At 40.4% G+C, this 25188-nt stretch overlaps 1 protein-coding gene across 1 annotated transcript in view; it reads left to right on the top strand.

The window, feature by feature from the left end:
- Positions 1-25188, top strand: part of LOC106094757 (intermembrane lipid transfer protein Vps13D) — a 502283-nt gene that overhangs the window by 332260 nt on the left and 144835 nt on the right. The window contains exon 15 of the mRNA XM_059360895.1: positions 15603-16475. Within this exon, the coding sequence (XP_059216878.1) occupies positions 15603-16475 (873 nt within the window). The remainder of the gene's footprint in view (positions 1-15602; positions 16476-25188) is intronic.

The following is a 25188-nucleotide window of genomic DNA, read 5'->3' as shown; positions in this document are numbered from 1 at the left end:
GTTCATTCTAAGTTTTATTAAAAATGCATTTACTTTCTTTTAAAAAATCCGCAATTACTTTATGGGCAACCCAATACGTTTTGCATAAACATTTTCAAAGTCTTTTTATAATGCTTATCTGTCCCAAAGAATGTTTTTCTAAATTTTTTCTATAGACAAATTTCAATAAATATATTTGAAGACAACATTTTAACCCAGTACGCCTGAGCCTTGATTCCATTAACTGATTTTGATGAAATTTTATATATTCATAACTTAGAGAATTTATATAGACGTAGCAATTTTTGTAAATATTTTGAATTTTAATTTTAATTTTTGTTTTACTTCCTAAGCCACTACAACAAATATTTTATGTTTTTAATATAGTACCTGCTGCCACAAGAAGTAGGATTATTGTCATAAATTTATATAGAAACCATCAAATGTAACAAGACATTAAAACGGATTCCAGAAATCTCACTTCTAAGAATTTTGAGTATTTCTTACATTCGATTTTTGTGATGTATAAAAATGGCTGACTTTCGACAAGCCAATTTTCCCTCAAAACATGATGGGAAAAATTGTTGTAACTGGTACAGTCGTCCATTTGACGCCAATCCAAATTTCATTACGATACCTCTTTCCTAACTCGAGCTAGAATTTTTCTAAGGCTCTAAGCTCTGTTCTTGGATATTTTTCGGCGTTATTTTTTAAAGACAGAATTTTTTTAAAGCAGAATCGCAATATAGTATTTTTAAAAGATATAGTTTTTGTGATTGTTTTATATGAAAAGTTATTAATAGTTTCTTTAAGCCCAAAATCTTCAGGAATTTTCTTGCTAAATTTTTGTAAAAAAATTGTTCCGAAAGGCAAACATTTAACAAACACTTTTCTAAGACATAGTTCTATATACATTTTCTCTTAATTCTCGTTTTATTATATTAATTAAAGTTTTATCTGTAGAAAAAATATTATTTAAAAATGTATTTAAATGAAAAACTTTTCCAAAAAATAATTAGTAATTTTTCGTTTTGTTTCTCCTTCGAGACGAGCTCAATGAACGAAGATTTTTGCAATGAAAAAGGAAAACCAGAGATCACTACACACACCATCCACTATGGGAAGCGTTTCGTCATTTTGTTAGAATAACTCATTGGTCATATCAGGTGTGGAGGCTTCAAGGGCCAAACATTGGCCGTACTTAAATCGAATTTACCGCGAAAACGTGTCTACTATGTAAGCAAGACACTAACACAAGTCTGACACCTTTCATACTAGCTGTTTTTTTTCTATCGCATGTATTTTCTTTATATTCATAGACGTTTTCTCTTTACGCCTACTTAGCTTCCATGGTATACACATGCCATTTGTGAGCATCTTTTGGAAGCTGTTTTTATGACTCCGAACGCTAGACAACTGCAACGGCTCCCGCTGCTTCTCCTTTTGCCCAGGTTTGAATCCCGTACATTCGAATCTCCGATCATTGAGCTAGTTTCGAAAGAGAAACAAAACGAAAAATTGTGAAACGATCTTTCCCTTAAAGCCTTGTACTGACTTCATTCGCAGCGAAAATGCCTAGAGTCCGATGGACTCTTTGTCAGAACACAAACAAAAGTCAGACAACAACACACAAAAAAGACAACATCATTGAAACAGAGTTGATTGGTGCCCATTTCGTGAGTATATTTACATTGGCAATTAATTGAAGCGAAATTTGTATTGGCGCAGCGACATGTAGCTACTATTTTGCTCATAGAACTCAGTACCACTTCTACGGAATGTGTTCGCATTTTCTTCGTCACCATTTTTTTATAATGCATTTTGACAGTTGTTTGGCCGAAAAGCCGAAGTCAGTACTAGGCTTAACAGGCAAAAAATAATAATATTTAATTACAAATTATTTGAAATTCATCAGCAATGAAATTAAGCACAATTTTAAAACCCCGAAATGATCAACCAGATTAATTTACATTTCAAATAAAATAATTATATCAAATAAAACCATTTCGTTTTTGTCTTGTAATTCCGTAATTTAGAAAAAATATACTTTTTGAATTTTTGATTTTCTACCAAGAAAATCGTTTTACTTTAATTGGCTATGACAGAATATTTGTTCCACTAGCCGAACGTAGAAAAGCGTTCCAATCACCTCGATCTTCTGAGCTCATTCTAAAATCTCTGACACCAAGTTTCGAGGTGTCTCCCACCACTTGACCTTTCCATCGGGCTTTCGGTCTTCCCGGTTTGCGTGTACCACCGTGTTTGCCTTCAAAAGACTTCTTTGCTGGAGCTTCTTCATCCATTCTGACAACATGACCTAGCCACGAGTATGACGCTATCGTCGTCATACTCGTGGTTCATACGTCGCCTATATTCTCCATTAACGCAAACTGGTCCATATATTTTACGAAGAATCTTTCTCGCAAATACTCCAAGCACGGCCTCATCTGCTTTCACAAGTACCCATGCTTCAGATCCATATAACAGCACGGGTAGTATCAGTGTCTTGTATAGTGTAATCTTCGTCTGTCGAGAGGTGGCCTTGTTTCTAAACTGCTTACTTAGTCCAAAGTAGCATCTGTTTGCCAGTATTATTCTTCGCTTAATCTCAAAACTTGTGTCATTCATTTCGGTTACGGCGGTGCCGAGGTAGATAAAGTTACTGACTGTCTCAAAGTTTTTATTCCCAACTTTCTCCATTTTCATTATCTGCTCGGTTGTGTTTTTTGGGGGTTGAAACCATCCATTACAATGTGTTCTCTTGTGATTAGTGTGCCGTATTTTTTCACATCTCCATCTCGTATAATCTTCTCCATCAGGGTATTAAAGAGATTACACGATAGGCTGTCCTTGTCTGAAACCTCGCTTGGTATTAAATGGTTCGGAAAGATTCGTTCCTATTCTTGCTGAGGAACGCGTATCAACAAGTGCCAGCCTGCAGAGTCTTATTAATTTTGCAGGGATACAAACTCAGACATGACTTGAAATACATTTGAACGTAAAGTAGTATCGAAGGCGACTTTGTAGTCAAGAAAGAGATGGTAGGTGTTGATTTTCCCTTCTCGGGTCTTTTCCAGGACTTGGCGCAGTGTGAATATCTGGTCCAGGGTGGATTTACCTGGTCTAAAGCCGCATTGATTGGGCCCAATTATCTCATTGACTTTAAGTTTTCATCATTCACACAGTACGCTCGAGAGTATCTTGTATGTGATGGGGAGAAGACTTATTCCTCTGTAGTTGGCACATTTCGTCTTGTCTCCTTTCTTGTGCACGGGACATAGTATGCTGAGGTTCCCATCATCGGGTATGCGTTCTTCTATCTTTTATTTCCTTAATTTGTCCTCTAACTTCCTCTTCGTGTTGTAATGAATATCTCTACAATTTAGCTTTAATTTGTCCTTGTGTTCTTGTTCTAATTTCATGTTTTATGTCCATGGTGCTGTTTATTTATCTCCTTCTTTAAAGAGTAATTTTTTTAAATTCCAATTCTTCTGTATTTAAATTGCCTAATACTATTCCATTCCAGTCAAACTCTGACACTCTAATGTACAAATCTGAAGATTCTTATATGGACTTATAATAAAATTTGTTGTTCCAGTGTTGAACGAAATTTAACTGTCGATCACATCAATTATTGTGTTAAAGGAATTGATTAAATCCGTATCTCCATCCTGTAAGTGGTGTCGCCTTCCATCTAATTTGTCCCTTTAATAGGAAATTGCTCTGGTATGTCTGTAAATACCTCATATGTTATTTTTCCTATTCCATGAATGGTGCTAAATTGAATTACGTGCTGCAAATTTTTTTAAATCATTTATGTCTTCATCAATTGTGCTCATACATGCTCCTGTATCTATCAAGGCTACATATTCTTTCTTCGTTTTTGTTAATTTTATAGCCATCTATGGTAAGGTTAGGTTGAAAAGAGGGTGCTGATATAAATACGCCCCATGCCACTACGGATATACACCTAACCCAGTAATCGGCTTGTTATGTGCTCTAAAAAATATAAAGTAACCTCTTGAAAGAAAATTTTAAGTTAGGAATTCCGTGTTACTTACAAAATCCTTAATTGTTTTCAATACCACTCCCCTAAGTTGGTTGACGTCTGATATTGTTTCTCCACCTAAGTGCCGGTATCTGTTGTACGCGAAAGTCGGGCAATGACAAAGGAAATGCTCCAACGCACCGATTTTACATAACTGAACTCGTAGTCCTATGTGTCCCGTTATGATACCATTAGCTACACTGACCTCCTTCTTGCTTCCTTTCAGTAATAGCCTCGTTTTCTCACGATCTGGATCCCCCATAGGATTTTCGCCGTCCTACCGACCGTTTCGCTGTTCCACAATGTTGCATGCGCATTCGTCGCCCACTCCCTTAACTCGGACTGCGTCGATCCGAAAGGCTTCGGTTTAACCAAGCTAATTGACGGCAGTCCTTCCCCTTTCATTTCCCCTTACTCCTTACTCCGTTATGGTATCCAAACGATGCGGATTATGCCATCCTCAGAGAAGGCGTTCATCTCCTTCTTACACTGTAAGACTGTTCGTAACCTTACTGTTCTGGCTGTTATTGCCCTTATGGGAATTTTACTGTCCGTAAAGATGTTCAGACTCGACGTCCTGTCGTTAGCACCACACCACTACACGCATTCTGTTTTCGCCCGGATCTCCGCCTGCAGGACCGTATTATGGTCAGGCAGTTTAAACAGATCTCAGTCTCTGGGTTCTCAATGTAAACCCTCAGGCCCACTGTGTCCTCCAGCTTTGATCCATCCGTGTAACATGATCTTCCAGATGGCAATACTAGGGTTCCGTCAATCCAAGACTGTGCCGATGGCAGCAGTGCCTCGCACTCGACTTCAAGGTTCATCTCAGGTATCGGATCGGAAACCTCTTCCCTTCCTACCAGGTTTTCTATCGTCGCCTCGATTATATCGCGATGGTATGAGCTGCTCCCATCCTCAATCCATTCTCCCATCGCCTAAAGTCTCATAGCCGCAATGGCTGCCTTACACTTAATATGTATGTCAATGTGTCGGATATCTAGAATAGTCTCCAGTGCCCTAGTAGGCGTTGTCCTCATCGCTCCACCCATGCCAAAACAACATGTTTTCTGAACCTGTTGTATGGTTCTTATGTTGCACTTTTTCTCCACAACATTGAGACCTCTGGCCCTAGCCCAGTCATATGCCATATGCAAGACCCTTTCGGCCCTTCTGCATATCTCTTTCGGATCCTTATCCTTTAGCGGTATTATAACATCGTCTGCGTAGCAGACAGGTTCAAATCCCTCCTCAGTCAGCATCCGCAATAGGTCATTTATGGTGGTCACCCATGGGAGTGGCGATAAAATGCCCCCCTGTGGCGTGCCCTGTGCCACTTTCTCCCTTATATTTAGGCCTTGTACTGGTGCTGGTCTAAGGATTGGATCAGTGTGTCGGTCCGCACATTGCAAAGGCCCCCTCGATGTCGATGCATACCGCCAGTGTGTACATTTTGACAACGAAGGATTCTTCTATTTTATGCACAACCTCGTGCAAGGTAGTCTCCACCGACCTTTCCTTGACATAGACATGCTGTTTGTATTTGAGCAGTTTGCTGGATGTCATACTCTTTATCATGGTGTCCACAATACGCTCCATGGTTTTGAGTAGAAAGGACGTAAGGCTTATGAGTCTGTGGGCCTTTGGTGTCGCATAACTTGCCTTGCTTCCTGCCAGGCTTTGGGAGTATATGAAAGTCCTTAGCGCGCTGTGAAAATATTGGCCAGACAAGGCGCCAGGAAGTCTGCCTCTTTCTGCAGTAACGCCGGAAATATTCCATCAGGTCCGGGTGACTTAAATGGTTTAAAGCTCCTCAAGGATACCTTCACCATAAATTTCGTAATTATAAACCTTCGATCATCGCCATTATTCCAAGATTCCGGGGTCTCTGTGAGTTCCTTCGTATCCTGTGGAAATTGGGTTTTCATCAAAAGCCTCAACATGTCCTCGGTTGTCTCTGCTCTCAATCCCATGTCGTCTAGTTTGGACATGGGGTTTTGAGAGAAACTTTTTTATCTTGGCGGCGTCATTAACGCTATCGACCTGTTCGCAGTAAGGCTTCCTTTCAGGAGGCACGTTTTGCCACTCTGGTAATTTTATTGTGTTCCTTGAGCCGTGTGTAATACACATCCCAATAAACTCTGCTTTTTTACGACTTGCTCTGTTAAAGAGTCTGCGGACCTCTTTACCAATATTGCGAATCTCTCCGGTCACCCAGGGTTTTACTTGGGTTGATTTCCTTTCCCGAAGAGGACAACTATTTTCAAAGGATCCCACCAGTGCAGTCCTAATCCTGTTGACATTTTCGTCAATAACTTCTATGCTTGGACAATCTAAATTATCTTGCTCAAGTCTTCTTTTGAGTAGCCTTCCGAATTTTGTCCTTTCAGTTGGTTTTCAACTTATTCCGGAATCTTATTGGATTCGGCGCTGGCCGTGATATTCTAAACCTAATGTAGCGATGGTCGGAGAAAGAGTGTTCCATGGAGACCCTCCAATCCTGAACCTCATCGATTAGATTTTCTGAACATATCGTCACATCAATACCTCCTCCCTAATCCTATTAACAAAGGTATTGTATTGTGTTTTGGTATTGGTATTGTGTTACCAAATGTTAAGTTAAGTGTTATTCGGTCGTTAGTGTTCAAGAACTTTGCCAGGGCTTAGCCCCGCTTATTAGTGTTGGTACTACCCCACGAAATGTGGTTAGAGTTGGCATCGCACCCTATTAGTACCTCGTTTCCTGTCTTTTTTGCTTTCCTCACCAGCCGTTGCAGCTCCGACATGAGTGGCGGTGTCGGAGAGTTGAATGACAGATAAAGTGATGCCAGGTATGCTCCACCGTCTCCCTGTGTCACCACTGTTGCATCCGACATTGTCAACTCTGGACAAAATATATAATTAAAATTTGTATGACTAATAACACAGGTCTTCGGCCGGGTACCAGTGATAGCATAGAATAATCGGTAGTTGATATGGTTTAGTCCAGAAACTTGGTTCCGGGCAATATGAATCTTGCCCTTGCTGTTTTTCTCCATCAGAGCGTGTGTAGCAGTCTCGCTCCGGTGGAGGTTTATCTGGATTACTTCAATCATTGATCTTCCAGTAAATGGGCATCTTGGGAGTAGGTGATGATCTCATGGTCTGCTCCCAGTTCTTTAGACTGCATTGACTTTCCTGTTTTCCGACTTTTTATAAAATCGGTAATGGTTCCATCGTCGGGTCCCTGTTCGCTAAGCTTTATTGGGTTTCCATTCTCTGTTCTGCCTGGTGTTTCAATACTAGGATCTTTGCCTATCTTAGCCTTCCAAATCTTAAGTAAATGGGCTTTTTGGGAGTAGGTGATGATACCATCATTGGATCCCTGTTCGTTGGGTTGCCTTGAGTCTCCTGTAGTTGCGCTGCCTAATGTTTCAATATTAGGATCTTTACCTATCCCAATATTTCGAATCTTTAAGTCGGTGATGGGTCCGTCGTCGGGTTCCTGTTTGTTAGACTATGTTGGGTCTCTCGCCACTGCACTGCCTGATATTTTAGTATTAGGATCGTCGCTTCTCCTAGTCTTTCCAATATTGAGAGATGCCGTGATTGTCTCGTTGTCGACCCCCTGTTTGTTGGGCGGTGTTGAGTCACCTGCCACTGCACGGCCTGGTGTCGCAGAATGAAAATTTCTGCCTATCCTAGTCTTCCCAATCTTGAAAAAGACAGCTTTGCTCCCGTAGTGCGCCATGCCTTTAGTCTTAGCCAAACTTGTCATGGAGACTTGATCAATGCCAACCACAAAGAGAGTTCCCTCCTCCTTCTCCTCCCTGTGGAAGACCTCCCACTTCTCTACGACCAAACCTTGGTTTTGCTTGCCCAAGAATCCCAACATGCGTTCCGTCGCAAATTTACTGCCCCATCCCTTGATAAAGACCGTAGCCATCTATACTACTCCTTAATTCAAAGTATGCCTGTCTCATCGCTTCCAATTGTTGTTATCGTCAAGCGAGTTCTTCTACCAATTCCACTGGTGGTAGTTGAGCCTGTCCTTCTGTCATCCTTCGTTGATCAAACACTTGTTGCCTTCTTTGTCTGGCAATTGTAAAGCTTTAAGTAGCGATTCACTTTTGTTATTTTCACTTTTTTCACACTGCACACAAAATGTTATTATATTTATCTGTGGTTTCGGTAAAGTGTTCACTTTCCTTTCTTTATTTTTGCAATATCCGCATTTAGTTATAAGTGTTCACTGCACTTTAGTGGTGTCGGCTCAAAGAATTGTATTTTATTTCTTTAGCTTTAATTTCACTGTTTGTAGTTTCCACTTTAATTTTGTTTTAAGCTTTCATTGTACAAAATGTTTACAACTACGAGGTACGTATTACTGAATCCTTTCTTGAGGATCCTACCGACTGCGCCACTAAAATATGCCCCCGTCGCCAAAGCAGCTTTAAAAAAGAACTTGACAAATGTATTGCTCGAAATCAGTGCCAAATCAAGACTGCTCTTTCTTTTTATTTAGTTTTAAAAAATAGCTTTACGTTCTTATAATAATGCTTCCTAAGCTAAATTGAATTAACTTACAATTTTGATTATGTAGCTAAAGTCAGTTGGAAAATATTATGAGCTAATTTAAATTAGTAGGAATTGTTTATGGGCTGATTGAAATTATTTGGAAATGTTTTGAACCGGAAATGGTATTTGGGTTATTTTCTGTCTGGCTTTATTAATTTAATTTAAGAATTCTTGGAATTTATCAAGTTGGTAGTTGATTGCATAATTAACTCCCGTGCTGTGTGGCATCACATGTCATGCAAGTCAAGCTCATGCATTTTGAGCAAAAAAAAGTAGGATATCATCTCACGGTAGCGCTCACCATTCACAGTAATGTTACGATTCGCATCATCTTTTAAAAAGTACTGTCCAATGGTGCCACCAACCCATAAACCGCACCAAACTGTGACATTTTCTGGATGCATTAGTAGCTCTCGCAATGCTTCTGCCTGATCTCCACTCCAAAATCGACAATTTTTTTATTTACGTACGGAAATGGTATTTGGGTTATTTTCTGTCTGGCTTTATTAATTTAATTTAAGAATTCTTGGAATTTATCAAGTTGGTAGTTGATTGCATAATTAACTCCCGTGCTGTGTGGCATCACATGTCATGCAAGTCAAGCTCATGCATTTTGAGCAAAAAAAAGTAGGATATCATCTCACGGTAGCGCTCACCATTCACAGTAATGTTACGATTCGCATCATCTTTTAAAAAGTACTGTCCAATGGTGCCACCAACCCATAAACCGCACCAAACTGTGACATTTTCTGGATGCATTAGTAGCTCTCGCAATGCTTCTGCCTGATCTCCACTCCAAAATCGACAATTTTTTTATTTACGTACTCATTGAGCCAAAAATGAGCTTCGTCGTAAAATGGAAAATGGCGCCATGAACTTTCTTAACAGAGCACGCATAATCATAATCTACATAAATTGCTCCAAAAAACCATGGATCTAAAACCTAATCTGCACCTCTCGACTTGGAAATAGCTTTTATTTCTAGCATTAATTTGTTTGTCAAAGGCGGGCATATACCTTTTCAAGTCGAGAGGCGCGGATTAGGATTTTATTGTAGATATATGGCTCCTTTTGACAAGTTTAGCGTTTTTCTTATGCGATAAACGGATCATCGTTATATTGGTTTCAACCTTGGAGAAAATACTGCAGAAGTGGTCCCTCGGCTAAACAGAAGAAAGGCGGATTGGGATAAATTTCTGCACCAGAAAAGGAAGTGGAAACTACGAAGGATATAGGCATAGTGGTCAAAAGGATCACGAAGGCCCTGAATGACTCGCTTGTTTCAGCATGTCCTAGTGGCCAAGGGGCAAACAGCGACCGCCATGGTGGACCCCAGAGCTGGTTGTTCTAAGGAAGGGCTGCAGAAAACCCTTCAAAAAGCTAAAGCCACAAGAGCATCACACGATTGGGACATCTATAAGGCTGAGCTAAAAAAATAAAAGGGCGAGCTGAGAAAGGCTCAGAACGAAACTTGGGTAGAATTCTGCAGCTCCGTGGAGGATACGGGGTATATTCAGAAGTAAAAGAGTGTATGGACAATGTCTAGTGAGCAAACACTAGCACAACTCGTTGATACTCATTTCCCGGGAAATTCTCCAACGGACAACTTTGCCCGGAAGAGATTGTCACTGGTATGGATTCGGTAGAGACTATTAGGGAAGTTGTGTCTGAGCAAAAAATCTTTTGTGCGACAAGAGGTTTCAACTCCTTTAAGTCGTCAGGCCCTGATGATGTATCACCGGTTGAATTACAAGCTGTGTCCGATAGACTGGTTCCCTGGCTTAGGCAGGTATACTCTGCTTGAATCAAAATGTCACATACACCTGTGGAATGAAGGGACACGAATGTCATTTTCATTCCGATTTTCGTTCTATTTGTCTGTCATCCTGTATGCTGAAGACTCTTGAAAGGTTGATAGAAACATATCTTAGGGCAAAGATCCCTGGCGATTGCCTGTCGCGGCAGCAGGATGCATATAGTAAAAGCAAATTCACTGCAACAGCCCTTCACGACCTAAACGGCTACGTAGAGGGTTCCTCTCGCTGTCAAGAAATATACAATGGTAGCGTTTCTTGACATTGAAGATGCTTTCAATAATGTAAAACCAACGTCAATCGTGAAGGAGTTGGAGTTTCTAGGCATCAACTCTACCGTAAGAAAGTTTATTAATAACTTACTTACTAAAAGATGCATTACGGCGGGTTTGGGATCTGTGGATCTAAAAAGATGTGTCAGCAGAGGAACAACTCAAGGAGGTGTACTGTCTCCTCTACGATGAATATAGCCATTAACAATATATTATTGTCTCTGGAAGAAAAAGGGGTAAAAGTGGACGCGTACCCTGATGACGTGGCAATTGTGGTTAGGGGAAAGTTTCCCAGCACCCTAAGAGATATACTTCAGGAAGTTCTACGTGCAACAGCGAAGTGGGCTACGGAATGTGGTCTAGGTATACATCCGTGCAAAACAGAAGTAGTTATTTTTAGCAGGAGATACAAGTTGGCTACAGTGGAGCCTGTCTCTTTGGAGAGAGAGAATGTTCCATTTACAGAAAGCGCAAAATACCTGGAAATTTTGCTAGACAGGAAATCGAACTTCAAATCCAACATTTTGGAAAGGGCAAGGAAGCCAACTATTGGTATCTTTCTCATTGGTCGCGTGGCGGCTATGGACACTGTGTTACAATATCCTATGTTCCAGGCAGTGTGGAATACACCCTATCTGAGCAGCTTTTTGATAAAAAGAAGTTCCATAGACTTTTATGCGGATGGTTCCAAACTAAACGACCAGGTGGGCTTTGGGGTGTACTCTAAATATCAAGATCTGGTTATATCGAAAAGGTTGCCCGACCAGTACAGTGTGTATCAAACGGAGATCCTTAGAATTAAGGAAGTGATGAAATGGCTAAATGTCAATACGACGATTGGCATAAATATCTGCTCAGAGGGCTAGGCAGTCATTAAATTCCTGGAGAATGTATTTCTGAACACAAACACCGCCCTGGACTTTCGTAGATCTCTCAACAAGATAGCGGAACAGTTCAAAATTCAACTGTTCTGGGTGCCGGGCCACAGAGATATCCCAGGGAATTGTAAAGCGGATGAGCTTGCGAGACTAGGAACTGCCCTACACATTCCAGGGATACTGGTATCTGTGGGTATGCCTCTAGCGACATATAAGCTAAGTCTTCAGGACCAGGCCCGAAAGACGACGAATGATAGATGGTCACAAAGAGGGGGCTGTGAGAATTCCAAATCTACATGGTCTAATCTATACCTGTAGATGTCTACCGCTTTGCTGTCATTGGCTAGAACAGACGTCTCAGTTAGTGTATCCGTCATAACAGGTCACTGTGTAATCGGAATACATGCTGACAACAACGACTTTTGCAGAAGCTGTGAGCACATCGAAGAAGAAGAAACGATAGAACACCTTCTGTGTGTGTGTCCCGCACTAGCAGTTAGAAGGAGTTTCACTTATCACTTATCATTTCTTTGAGAACATGTCTAGGGCTTTTTAAAGCGATCTGGATGGTTCAACGGTAGGAACTAGAAGGCATCTTCTTCCAATGGAAGAAAACTTTTGAATCTGTTGGCTGACTGCCACAGAAACCTAACCTATGCGTTAAAAAAAGAAAAAAAAATCGACTCGTTGTTCTTGTCGTCCTCTGAATCTGAAGAGGACAATAACTTTGTTCGTATTCGCAGAAAAATGATAGATTAAAGTAATCCAATGTCATTGGGGGAATATGCGTTCATAAATAACCCAAATAAACACATTTATATCTTCCATAAAATTTACCGGGTAGCCTACAGGAAGTGTTTCCGATTCAAACGACAAAATTCCTTGTATGATTTCAATATTTGAATCCATTAAATTTTGCTCGATATGACCACATCTTGCCCTAAGTTTTGTTCTGAGTCTTTAAAGAAATGAATTGCAAGCTGCACGAACGTAATCTGCCGGTATTTTGGCCCATTCCTGTAAAATAGATTTCTTCAGCGCATTCATACGGCCATATATTTTAGTCCTCACCTTGCTCTCAAAAGTGGCCCAAATAGAAAAGTCCATCGGATTGGCATATGGCGAATTGGACAGGAATTGTGGACCAAATTAAGTGTAGAACATGATTTTTTACCATTTACGTACTTTACCAGACAATGTCGAATCTTCCAATGACCCACTTTTTTTTGCCACAAGCAAAATGAAGTTTTGACATACTTTTGATTTGTTCTGATAGAAAACACTTTCAAATGGAGACAAACAACAGGTTTTATTGAAAAGGAAAACAAATTATCGGTTAGGGGTGTATCGAATTTGAAGAGTTGTTTACTAATGCTTTGCCTTTCACATGCCGAATTATTTGTTACAGTTCGGTTTGATAAATTACATACTTCAAAATTAGTTACATAACAAAGTGATACCCGAAATTAATGGTACTCACAAGAGCTTTCAGAAACATAACTGAAGTTGCCACCTTGACGCCGTTTGAGAGAAATGTTCGGTTTATTTAAATAACTATTTTTATTTAAATTTTTGGAAAATGCGAATAAAAATGGAGTAAAACTAAAAAATACAGAAAACAGAACAAATAGATTTTATATACGGCTTTTATTCCAGCATGTGTGCTTTCACTTTTTTACAAATGTTTTAAAAGATTTCTAATACCTTAAAAATGGCAACATTTTAGTTTTTGTTCCATAAAATAGTGATTTTGATGAAATTCGGGTTTTAAACTATTTTTGAAAATTTATTTTCGACAATTTAAGAGCTTTTAGTAAATTACCATGCTACGAAAAATGATATATATATCGCTTGTTCGGGGTATGGGTCCTAAAAACTATCAAAATCAAATAAGTGGAGGCCCAAATTGGGGCCTCCACTCAGTCACTTGGCCCTGAAAATATATATCAGCTTCGTGTTCCACTCTAAAATATCTCTTCCTCACCATATTGCAAAGGTCAGCAAATACGCCCTCTTTGATTGGTGTTATGGGGGTGGGGTGGCGCCATAGTCATTTTTCCCGAATATTGATATCAGATTCGTGCTTTATTCTCAAAGACTTTTCATTTGAGCCCCATATTGCTATAGTCGTAAATTTGTCCTCTTTGGTGGTGTATATGGAGACGGGCGTCCCCCCACATTTAAATATCACATTCGTATTCTACACTCAAATACCTTTTATTTGAGCCCAATATTGCCATGGTCCATTGCAATATTGAGGGGAAAGGGCGGACCCCAGAAACTTGGTCCCACATTTAGATGTCAAATTCGTGTTGTAATCGCAAATACCTTTTATTTCAGTTCCATACTGCCATGGTTGGTAAATATGTCCGATTTGGGGATTATTTGGGGGTTGGGGTGTTCACCCAAACAATTGGTCCGAAAATTGGATATCAGATATGTTTTCTAATCTTAAATACCTTTCATTTAAGTCCCATATTGTTGTGATTGGTCTGTATATATATATATTTGGTAGATTTTGGGGTGGGGTGTCCCCCCTAGGTACCCCATCCGGAATTTGGATATCAAATTTTTGTTTTTAGTTTACTATAAGAGATCACACAAAATTTCGCTTAAATCGAATCACCCATCTCCGAGATCTGGTGTTTCTGAAAATTAGGGTAAGCCGTTTTTGAGTCTATACGGAACAGACAAACAAACACAAATTGATTTTTATATATAAGATTGTAATCGTTCCTATATTTTGGCGGTTGAACGTTTTGTCCACATGTAAAAGCTTTTTCGTTAAAAAAAATCAGTGCGGTAAATCGAATGTTATTAGCATTTAAGTATTAAAGAAATCGCTAGAAGTCAACTATAACCCAGCATAGCACACCCCATATATTAACATGGTGGCCAATTTAAACATTTTCTGAAAGCTTATATCCGCCACTAGAAACCTTCTAGTTTCAAAGTTATAAAGGCTTTACAATTACAAATAAAATGCTAAAGTAACAATATTTTCTTTAGAAAAAATTGCATTAAAATTAATGTCTTTAAAGAATCCTTTGACTTGACTTCGTGGCCCCTATATGTCGCAATTTTATTCGATTTGGTTGAAATATTGTACGTCTGGTTACGACTTCCAACAACTGATCCAAGAACGATCTAAATCGATTTATAACCTGGTATAGGTCCCATAGAAACCGATCTCCCGATATGACAGCTTGAGCCCCTAGAAACCCCAATTATTATCCGATTTAGCCGAAATATTGTATGTAGTGTTCTATTAGAAAGTTCAACATCCGTGGTAGGTATGGTCCAAACTGGTATGATATAGCTCCCATATAAACCGTTTTCCCGAGTATTCTTCTGCGTCCAAAATAAAATTAAATATTTGGCTGATTTGGCAGAAATTTTGTACGTAAAGTACAAAAACGAAAGTACACCTGTGCCCTTCCACTAAGGACATTTGTGTACATTTTTAGTAGAATCCATGGTGGTGGATTCCCAATATTCGGACCTGGCGCACATAGTATTTTTTTAGCTTTTCATCAATAATACCATTTGAAGTGTGTTTTATTGAATTATTTGATTGACATTGTTCCTTGAGTTTCACATACTTTACGAATAAGTAGTTTTCATACAGGGTAGAGGGTAGAGGATCTCTCCTTTACCCTTAATTTTAAAATGTCAGATCTCGGATATGATGGTGCGATTTAAGCAAAATTGTTCTTTTTTTAGATTCTTGTAGTAACCGAAAACAAATATTATGTATCCAAACTTGGGGGTCAAGTGTAAAGAAGGCCCCACCCCAAACAGCACATATTTATCGACCACACCAATATGGGGTTCAAATAAAGATATTTTGGAGTAGAGCGCGAATTTGTTATCCACTCGGAGAGAAACCGTGCACTAAACTTCACAAATGCGTTCATGGTGGAGAGTTATCAAATTTTGCAAGGTCGGGCTTACTTGCCGAACTATTTACTCGTTTTTTATAAATTGGTTAAATGTTACCTAGTACACCGAACGTTCACAAATTAAGCTCGTATACTTTGATTCTTTCTTTCAGATGGAAACTGCTCCAGAAAATCTTATATCTGCTCTACCCGGTAGCAATTTCCCTTTTCATTGGTCTAACTGCGATCAGGAACCTCTACTGTGTGTTCGTGTAGCTGAGGAAGAATACTGTCGTTGGTCTCATGGCCTACCCGTTAATGAATCCAAAAGCTTGTATATAAATCTGAGAACTGAAGTGGGAGAAATGATATTCCTACGACTGGAAGTCATTCTTCATGGCGGTACCTATATTTTACATTTCACAGATGCACACACCCTGCCCCCTCCCATTCGTTTTGACAATTTTTCGGAAGTATCCATACATTTTTCGCAGATGGGTGTTGAACCCTATTGGCGGACGAACGTGAAACCTTTTTCGTCGCTTGCTTATGTTTTGGACGATTCTTTGGGGTTGCATGTTCTGCGCATCGAAGCACCTGGCGGAAATTCCATAGAATATCCACTTCAAAAATCAGGAATAGCAAAAAATATAACATATGCAAACTTTATATATATTGCTTTCAAGGAAACGTTTCGTTCTGCCATATCTCAATGTGATGACAATGTAAGCATAGAAACGCAGCAGCTGGTTCTTGGTGTAAAAGACAAAAGAGTAATTATTACAAGGAAGTGCACTGGAGATCGCTCTCAACTTTGGCTGATGAATTCCTATGGCCAGCTAGAACACGAAGGATCTTCTCCACCCAGTGAATACCTTAAATCAGCGCAATCATCTCCTCGACTGGTTTTGGATCTAGAGAAACCTCCTAATCCTAGTGAATACACGAAACTTGTGGTTCGACCACAAAACAACCAACGAGCTACTACTCAAACTTGGCGTTTTGAGAAGGGAAGGCTGATGTGCCATGCAAATATGTGCGTTCAGGTAATGTAAATTCCATTTATGTCTTTTACATCCACGAAGCGTATATATTTACATATTTAATTGACCCATTTGTTATAATTAATTAACCAACTTAAAAATAGTTTAATGTATCTATGTTTTCCAAAGCGTGTTAAAAGCGTAACATGTATTTCTTTGGAAACACCATATTAGTAGACTTGTGTAGCTTGTCAACGAACTAGATCCATTCAACGGGTCTATTAGTTAAACCAGCTAAAGGCAATTAATCGGTCCTTCTCGTTGAAACAGTTCATTTCAACTCAGTAATCACATATTGTTATTTTATCTTCCCCGATCGAATGTTCGCCAGTCTATGTATCTGTTGCTTAGTTATCACTAGAGACCGGATTTTGGCAAAAGCATATTTTGAACGAATGAACGTATTGAAGTCCCGATTTCACACAAATAATTTTTAACCTAGAATAAGGCGTTTTAAGCTATTTTGCCATCACCACACACTTCTGGTCCGTGCCGGGATTGAAAAGAACCCTGTAGCCTGGTTCTGTTTGATTTTCCAGAACCGCCTACATCACCGGTCGGTGTCGATGAGGTGTAACCGGTGCATGGGTGGGTGGGTACATTTCCGATCTTGCTCTGGCCTCACTTCACTACGGGATGTTGCAAGATGCTGTGCGAACATAGCCAGCAGTGGTTCACAAGTGTCTTCGTCGTCGCCTTCTGCGTCCTCGTCGTCGGAATATGTGACCCCCCGACCTCTCCCGTGCGGGAGAGATCGTGGCAAGTGCTGGGAAGTGTATCATTCTTACAAATAAACGCAACAGTCTCTGTGGCAAAATCGATGAGATTGTTTATTTTGTGAGTCGGACAAAGCTGACCAACACCTGCAGCTTGCACAGTTGTCACGGATACAATGTGCTACGTAAGGATCGCTCAAGGAATGGGGGTGGGGGATTGGCCTACGTGATACACTATTCCGTGCTATATAGACCCATCTCGCCTGCGCCTGGCGCTAATGACCCCTACATGGTTATATCAGTCAGGCCCGGTACTGCCGAGATAGAGCTATACAACGTGTACATACCGCCGGTTGGTGGCTGTGTCCCAATTAATGACCAATCGTCTAGTACTAGAAAACTTTAATGCTCATCACACTTCATGGCATTTCCCCTAGGTAACGACCAGCGTGGCATAGCTGAGCAGAGCAGACAGAGCTGGCAGAGCAGATTGAAGGCTTCACGTTTTGCACAGTGAATAAGGATGCCCCCACTAGGACTACGAGAAGGTGCAGTAGCTCGCCAGACATTTCCTTTGCATCCCCTGATCTATTGAATGACGTATTCTGGCAAGCCGTCATCTCTTTGGGGTCAGACCACCTCCCCATAATTCTGACCATCGACCGACCACCCGACTTCATAACCTCTGAGCGCCGGACGTTTATCAATTATAAGAAGGCCGATTGGGCTGGCTTCAGAAAGTATACCAATCGCCGCTTTAGTGAACTGCCACCCCTCTCGGATGTGCTAGTGGCCGAGAGGAAATTCCGAGACATCATTAACGCAGCAGCCGCTCGCTTTATAACAACCGGCCGAATACCCCAAGTGCGGCCCAATTTCCCGGCGCTTCGTTGTATGGACCCCAGAATCAGCGAGCTGAATCTGGAAATAAACAGGGCAGTCAACGAACATAAACGGAATTGTGGCTGAAACACTTGGAACAATGTAATTTAGGCACCGGTTTAGGCAAGCTGTGGTCTACTGTAAAGTCACTCTAGAACCCCGGTAGACGGGATGACAGGACCTTAGTCACTTTTGGCGAAGTAACCGTGACTGATCCGAAGAGATGCGCCAGGTTGTTCAACCATCAATTTATTGTGAATTCCGGGAGTGGCAGGGCAAGGAGGAGAACCATTCGCCGTATCCGTGGTCTCCGAGCCGATGGACCACAATCACAATTTACCGATAATCCAAGACGTTCGGCCCCGACTTAATCTCTACATTGATGTTGACGATGTACCTGGAGTTGAGTACCTTACTTCTGTCCTCAATCTGTCTTTGAACACTCATATAGCTCCCGATGTCTGGAAAATGGGCAGAGTGATCCCGCTACTGAAGCCTGGAAAGGACCCGAGTTTGGGAGAATCGTACATACCAATTTCCCTCCTCTCACCAAAGACAAGCAAAGAGACTTGAGGCGTTACTCCTCCTGAGCCTCGTAGGAGAATTTCCATTCGCCGAGCATCAACATCGTTTTCAAAGACTGTATAGCAAAACAACTGCTTTGCATGCCATCACCGCACACATTTGCCGTGGCTTCAATTAGCCCAGGCCATGTGATAGGACGGTACTCGTGGCACTGGACCTATCGAAGGCATTCAACACAGTCAGCCATGCCATACTATTTGAGGACATCGCCAACACGTTCCTCCAGCCAGGCCTGAAACGCTGGGTCGCGAATTATTTGTATGGTCGCCAGTCATTTGTGGAACTTAGGGATAAGAAGTCGAAGCACCACCAAAAGTAGAAACATGGCCCTCAAGTCACTAGCTGGCAGCACTTGGGGTGCAGACAAAGAAACCTTGTTGACCACGTACAAAGCAATTGGCTGGTCTGTGATAAGTAATGCAGCGCCAGTGTGGTCTCGTCAGCTTTATGACACGCAGTGGAATAATATTCAGATTTAGAATGCCGACCTCCGAACTGCGACGGGTTGAGGTTCAGCGCTACAAGAGAGAACCTCTAGATCAAGCTGCATATCAAGCAGTTCTGAACAATATTCATGCAGACACGGTAACAAATGCGGTGAATAGCTACCGGGTGAATGTGGTGCTTGGAGAACGACCGCAAACCAGAGAAGTTCTGGCTCAATTAAGTTCCGGCAGATGTAGCCGCCTCAACTCCTGCTGAGCAAGGATTGATGCCGACGTGCAAGATGTATGTCCCGATTGTAACCAGGGACTTCACGATACACGTCACCTGTTTAACTGCCCAACCAGACCCACTCTACTCAGACCCATACCCCCGTGGACGCACCCCAACTTAGTCGCAGAGTTCCTGGGTCTTGAAACTCAACAGAATCAAGCAGACGAAAGATAGAACACAATAAACTGCTACAACAACAACAACAACAAGGTTGTGGTAGCCTTAATTTTGGCTCGATCTTTACAAAATTTAGTACGATATGTTTTATTTTATTTATTTACGTGTGCAAAATGTAATCAAAGTCGGGCCAGGTTAAGACATAGCTCCGATATATATCCATATAAAGGGTTTTTTTATAACTTGCTATAGTACAGCTTAAAAAAAAACATAAAATTCAGGAAAATGCATGAAATCTTTATTTTAATCGACAGTACGGTCCACATAATTTAATGTTTGAAGATTATTTCACACAAATGTTGGCAGTGACTGCGCCTCAAATGGTCCATCCGCTTAGTCCAAATTTGGCATACTCTTTCCAACATTTCGCCCTGTATCTCACGAATAAATACTTCAATGTTGTATTTCAATGCGTCAATTGAAGCGGGCTTGTCTGTATAAACATGAACTTTAACATAGCACCACAAAAATTAGTCTAAAGGCGTTAAATCGCACGATCTAGGCGGCAAATTGACCGGTCTCGAACGTGAAATCAAATGTTCACCGAACTCGCCTTTCAATACGTCCATTGACGTGCGTGCTTTGTGGTATGTGGCACCGTCTTGTTAAAACCACATGTTATGCAAGTCAAGCTTTTCCATTTTGGGCAAAAAATATTGGATATCATCTCATGCTTTTGGCTGACCTTTACTACAAAATCGACAATTTTGCTTTAGTACGTACCTATTGAGCCAAAAATGAGCTTCGTCTTTTTTCTTTCTTTCTTAACTTTGTTAACAGAGCACACATTTTGACAATAAAATTTAATAATTTGCAAGCGTTGTTCGTTTGTAAGACGATTCTTGGTTAAATAATAGACCACATTGAAGATGTTTGGCAGTAAAACAATACAGGAAACGTGCGTGAGCTGTTTAAACCAGTACCGCCAAACAGATAATAGCTAAAAAGTCGCCCTTTATATATTTCATTCTATATGGCTGTAGTAGCCAACATTTTGGTCCGATATATTGCAATAGGTACTCAACATTAAAGACTTCTACATTTCAACATAAGCAGCAGAATAAGCAATGCACAGCATGAATAGCATGTCACAACTATCGTAATATATGCGGAAATAAATCATGCCAGTAGTAAAAATAACTTGCTATAGTACAGCTTAAAAAAATTTGTAATTTCTTAACGATTTAAGCCACAGCGCTTACATTTGGGAAACAGGTACACCTTTTCAGTGAGAAGAGGATTTGTTTTTGAAATTTGTTCATTTAGGTACAAAAACGTACAAAATAGTATGAAATCGTACTTTATTTACGGATTTAGACCTCAGCAGTATACAAAACTAATATATCAACAGCAGCTGTATACAAAACTAATATATCAACTGTATCAAAACTCACCAAAATAAACAAATAAATGCGCCTTACAAATCGGTAGATCAGTGCATATGACAGGTACATCTGAATATGGTCCGATCTATATGGCAGCTGTACACAAATATCCTCCGATTTGGCTCGTTCAAGAATTTATCCTGCGTATGGACAAAATACGAATCTATACAAAACAGTGATTACAACTGAGGCGGACATAGGGACATCTTTAAATCATCTACGAATTTTACGAGGATTAAGAATAAAAACTCTTTTCAGGGTCGGAAATTGATATTTCGATGTGTTGCAAACAGATAAAATTAACGCTTAACAAAGCAGGGCATTTGTGAAAAATTTTATGTTCCCATCACCATTTTTAACTTTCGGCAAAGTGAATTTATTTTCACCAACTCATTTCATAAAGCAAGTACCAGTTTGTACCACATCCATTGCAAAATATACGTTTTCGTGCAAACGTAGCACTATTTGTTAATTACTTTGGACTTCTATCATTTATACCAAATTTCGTAATAATATGTTAGCACTCTCCGTTCGCTTTAGATAAAGCTGCATTTTTTTTAAATAGCTAGTACCTCACAAATGCCGCCAGTATAAGGAGGGAACCACAGAACAATGTTTTTGATGTTCTCGCCAGGATTCGAACCCAAGCGTTCAGCGTCATATTCGGACATGCAAACCCCTGCGCTACAGTAGTATCTAAGTAATGATTTTCGTTTAAGCCCTTTTGTGCTGGGCGCTAATTGTTCATTCACTACAACGCTCTACTATATAATGTATAGAGAACTTAAAATTTTGAATATCTTTAATATTCCTTAAAAAAAATTTGTTGCGTCAAAATGATCCTAGATACGAAATTTGAGTTCAATCGGATTCAAAATGCAATTTGCATAAAAATCCGGACTCTAGTTCGGATGACGGCCTTAAACCTATTCCTGCAGGGTTTGACATCGGTGGAGGACGGCGAACTAATGCAATGCTACTCCATCAAGATCGAGACAGTCAAAGGTCTGTGGCTTCAAATACAGAACCTTTACGATGAAGTATGGCAGCATCTGGAGGACCCATCGGAATCAGGTCTTTACCAAGAGGAATATAATGCGTTGGAAGATTCCGTTCAACATCAAATTATAAGGCTTTCTGTAATGGTAGACAAATATAAAGAACCAGTTACATATAGACAGTCACGGGCAATCAATTCAGTGCCACTACATGCATTACCACTTCCAAAGGTAACAATCCCGCAGTTCAACGGCGACTATTTGAAGTGGAGTGAATTTTATGAACTATTCTGCCCAACGTACAGAAAATATGGTACCTGAAAACAAACATTTCTGGAGAAGCAAGCAACCTTATAAGCCACCTGACATTAACAGATGAAAATTACAAAACCGCTTGGTTGCTCCTGCAGGAGCGTTACAACAACAAAAGGGTTTTAGTGGCAACATTAATTGAGAAGATCCTAAATCAACCAACGGGGACATCCTCTGAAGCTAAAATCAAAGATTTGCATGACACCACAAGAGAATGTCTGTTGGCACTGAATAATCTGGGGATTGATACTTCCTCTTGGGACGCCATACTTCTGCCATTAATGGTTAAAAAGATGAATCGTAGCCTTCACATTAGGTTTATGCAAGCACTCGGTAAACCAAAGGAGGTACCAACAATTGATGAATTACTATCTTTCCTAGAATTCCAGTTTCAATCAATTCCAGTTTCCTAGAATTCCAGTTTCAAAGTTTCAACAAAACACAAGCCGGGTAGTCTCTTCTGTGACAGCATCTGGAAACAAAATTTGCAAATTATGCAGTAATGGACCCCATCCGCTCTATCACTGCAAAAAATTTTTGACCATGGCAGAACCTGAAAAACTCAAGTGGGTACAACAACACAAACTTTGTGTCAATTGCTTCAAGATTGACCATTCAGCAAAGGCCTGGTCTGCAAGCAGTTGTAGAAAGTGCAGCAACAAACACAACACGTTGCTGCATCTGCAAAAGGGGAACCAAAATTCACCTAAAAATCAAAACTCAACTCAAAAACAACATTCAAACACACAAAACAGCGCAGCCCCAAACAACGCAGTGTCAGTCTCATCTGCATCCGCCTTATCTTTAATCGGTAACAATAATTATGTAATATTAGCCACAGCAAAGGTAGTCATCAAATCTCCAAATGGTGCTTCATATGAATTCCGGGCAGTGCTGGACTCAGGTTCTCAAGTGAATATTGTAACGGAAAGGCTCATTCGAAAGTTATCTCTCTCACCAGCGGAAGCATCGCTATGCATTGATGGGGTTGGAAAGGTCCAGAAAAGAGCAACTCATCGTATAAATGTTGAAATGACATCAAGAGATCATTGTTTCTCTACAAACTTGGAAGCCTTCGTCTTACCAACTATCATTCCATCACAACCAAACCAGAACGTTGACGGTTCCACATGGAACATTCCAAGGAACATTCATCTAGCAGACCCCAATTTCTATAAACAAGAAAAAATAGATATTCTACTTGGTGCTGAATTTTACTTTAGTCTCACGCAACCTGGAACTACAAGACTTGCTGACGATCTTCCAACACTTCAAAACACTTCACTTGGCTGGATCGTCGGTGGACAAATCCGACAACACAACATTGCCTGTCAGTCAACAGCACCAACGTATGCAATATTTGATAGTGAAACATCACTAGAAACTGCGATTGAACAACTTTGGAAAATGGATGAGGTCGGATCTAATGAAAAGGTATTATCTCCAGCAAAAGATCAATGTGAATCTCATTTCGTGCATCATGTGCAGACTAGCGTAGACAACCGATTCATCGTCAGCCTTCCATTTCGCGAAAACCCTCAGGCATTGGGTCAGTCGCAAAATTAAGCCTACAATCGATTCATCAGCCTTGAGAGACGATTGCAAAAGAATCCGGAGATACGCACACAATACGTACGTTTTATGCGCGAATATGAAGAATTGGGCCATATGCGGAAAGTTGAACTAGACAACGTGATGGACCCAAAGTATTTCATTCCACATCATTGCGTGCTGAAACCCGATTCAACTACAACAAAACTTAGAGTAGTGTTCGACGCATCAGCTAAAATATCAACTGGATTATCCTTGAACGACATTATGTACACTGGACCAGTCGTGCAAAGCGATCTATTCTCAATCTTACTCAGGTTCCGATTGCCGAGATTCGTCTTCACGACTGACATTGAAAAAATGTATAGGCAGATACTACTAGATTCCACCAATCACCAATATCAACTGATAATTTGGAGGGAAGATCCAGCCATGCCGATTAATTACTACGTGCTCATTACAGTGACATATGGCACAAGGGCAGCTCCATACCTCGCTACAAAATGTTTGCAGAAAATTGTAGATGAGAACATCATTAATTATCCGCTTGGTTCAACGATGCTAAAGAATAGTTTTTATGTTGATGATGGTCTCGGCGGATCAGACAACATGAACACCGCAATCGAGATTCAGAAACAGCTGGTGCAGATCTTGAAAAAACATGGGTTCAATTTGAAAAAGTGGTGCGCAAACCATCCCAGCCTATTGAAAGACATACCAAAGGGTGACCAACAAATGAGCCTTAATGTAGATGATTTGAATAACTCCGATACTGTCAAAACATTAGGACTGTTTTGATTACCTCAAAGTGACCACTTCCGCATCACGGTGAAACTGAACGAAGTTCGAACAGTCTCAAAACGAACAGTTACATCTGAGTTGGCAAAACTATTTGATCCACTTGGACTCATCGTTCCTGTCATTGTTAAGGCAAAGATATTTATTGAGGAATTATGGATGCATGAACTTTCTTGGGATGAGCCACTACCTGCAAATCTTCATGCTGTCTGGCTAACTTTCAGACAAGATTCGGAGAGTTTAAACGAGTTAAAGGTACCGCGACACATCTTTCAAGGCGATATCCCAACAAAATCCCAGCTACACGTATTTGCTGAAGCATCTGAAAAGGCCTACGGTGCAGCTGCATATATTCGTGCCATTCTGAAGGATGGACGAGACATTATACGATTGCTGTGTGCAAAATCAAGGGTGGCTCCTTTAAAGCAAGAAACACTACCTCGACTTGAGCTATGTGCCGCTTTGAAAGCAGCTCAACTCGCAAACAATATGCTGAAGAACCCAATATACATTTGGACCGACTCCGAGATTTTCCTACACTGGATCAATGCACAGTCTTCGTCCTACAAGACTTTCGTGGCCTTCATGGGGATGC

The sequence above is a fragment of the Stomoxys calcitrans genome, chromosome 1, assembly GCF_963082655.1.
Source record: "Stomoxys calcitrans chromosome 1, idStoCalc2.1, whole genome shotgun sequence".
In the NCBI taxonomy this organism is placed as follows: domain Eukaryota; kingdom Metazoa; phylum Arthropoda; class Insecta; order Diptera; family Muscidae; genus Stomoxys; species Stomoxys calcitrans.
The sequence above is the reverse complement of the archived record's forward strand: the minus strand, read 5'-3'. Positions and strand labels throughout refer to the sequence as shown.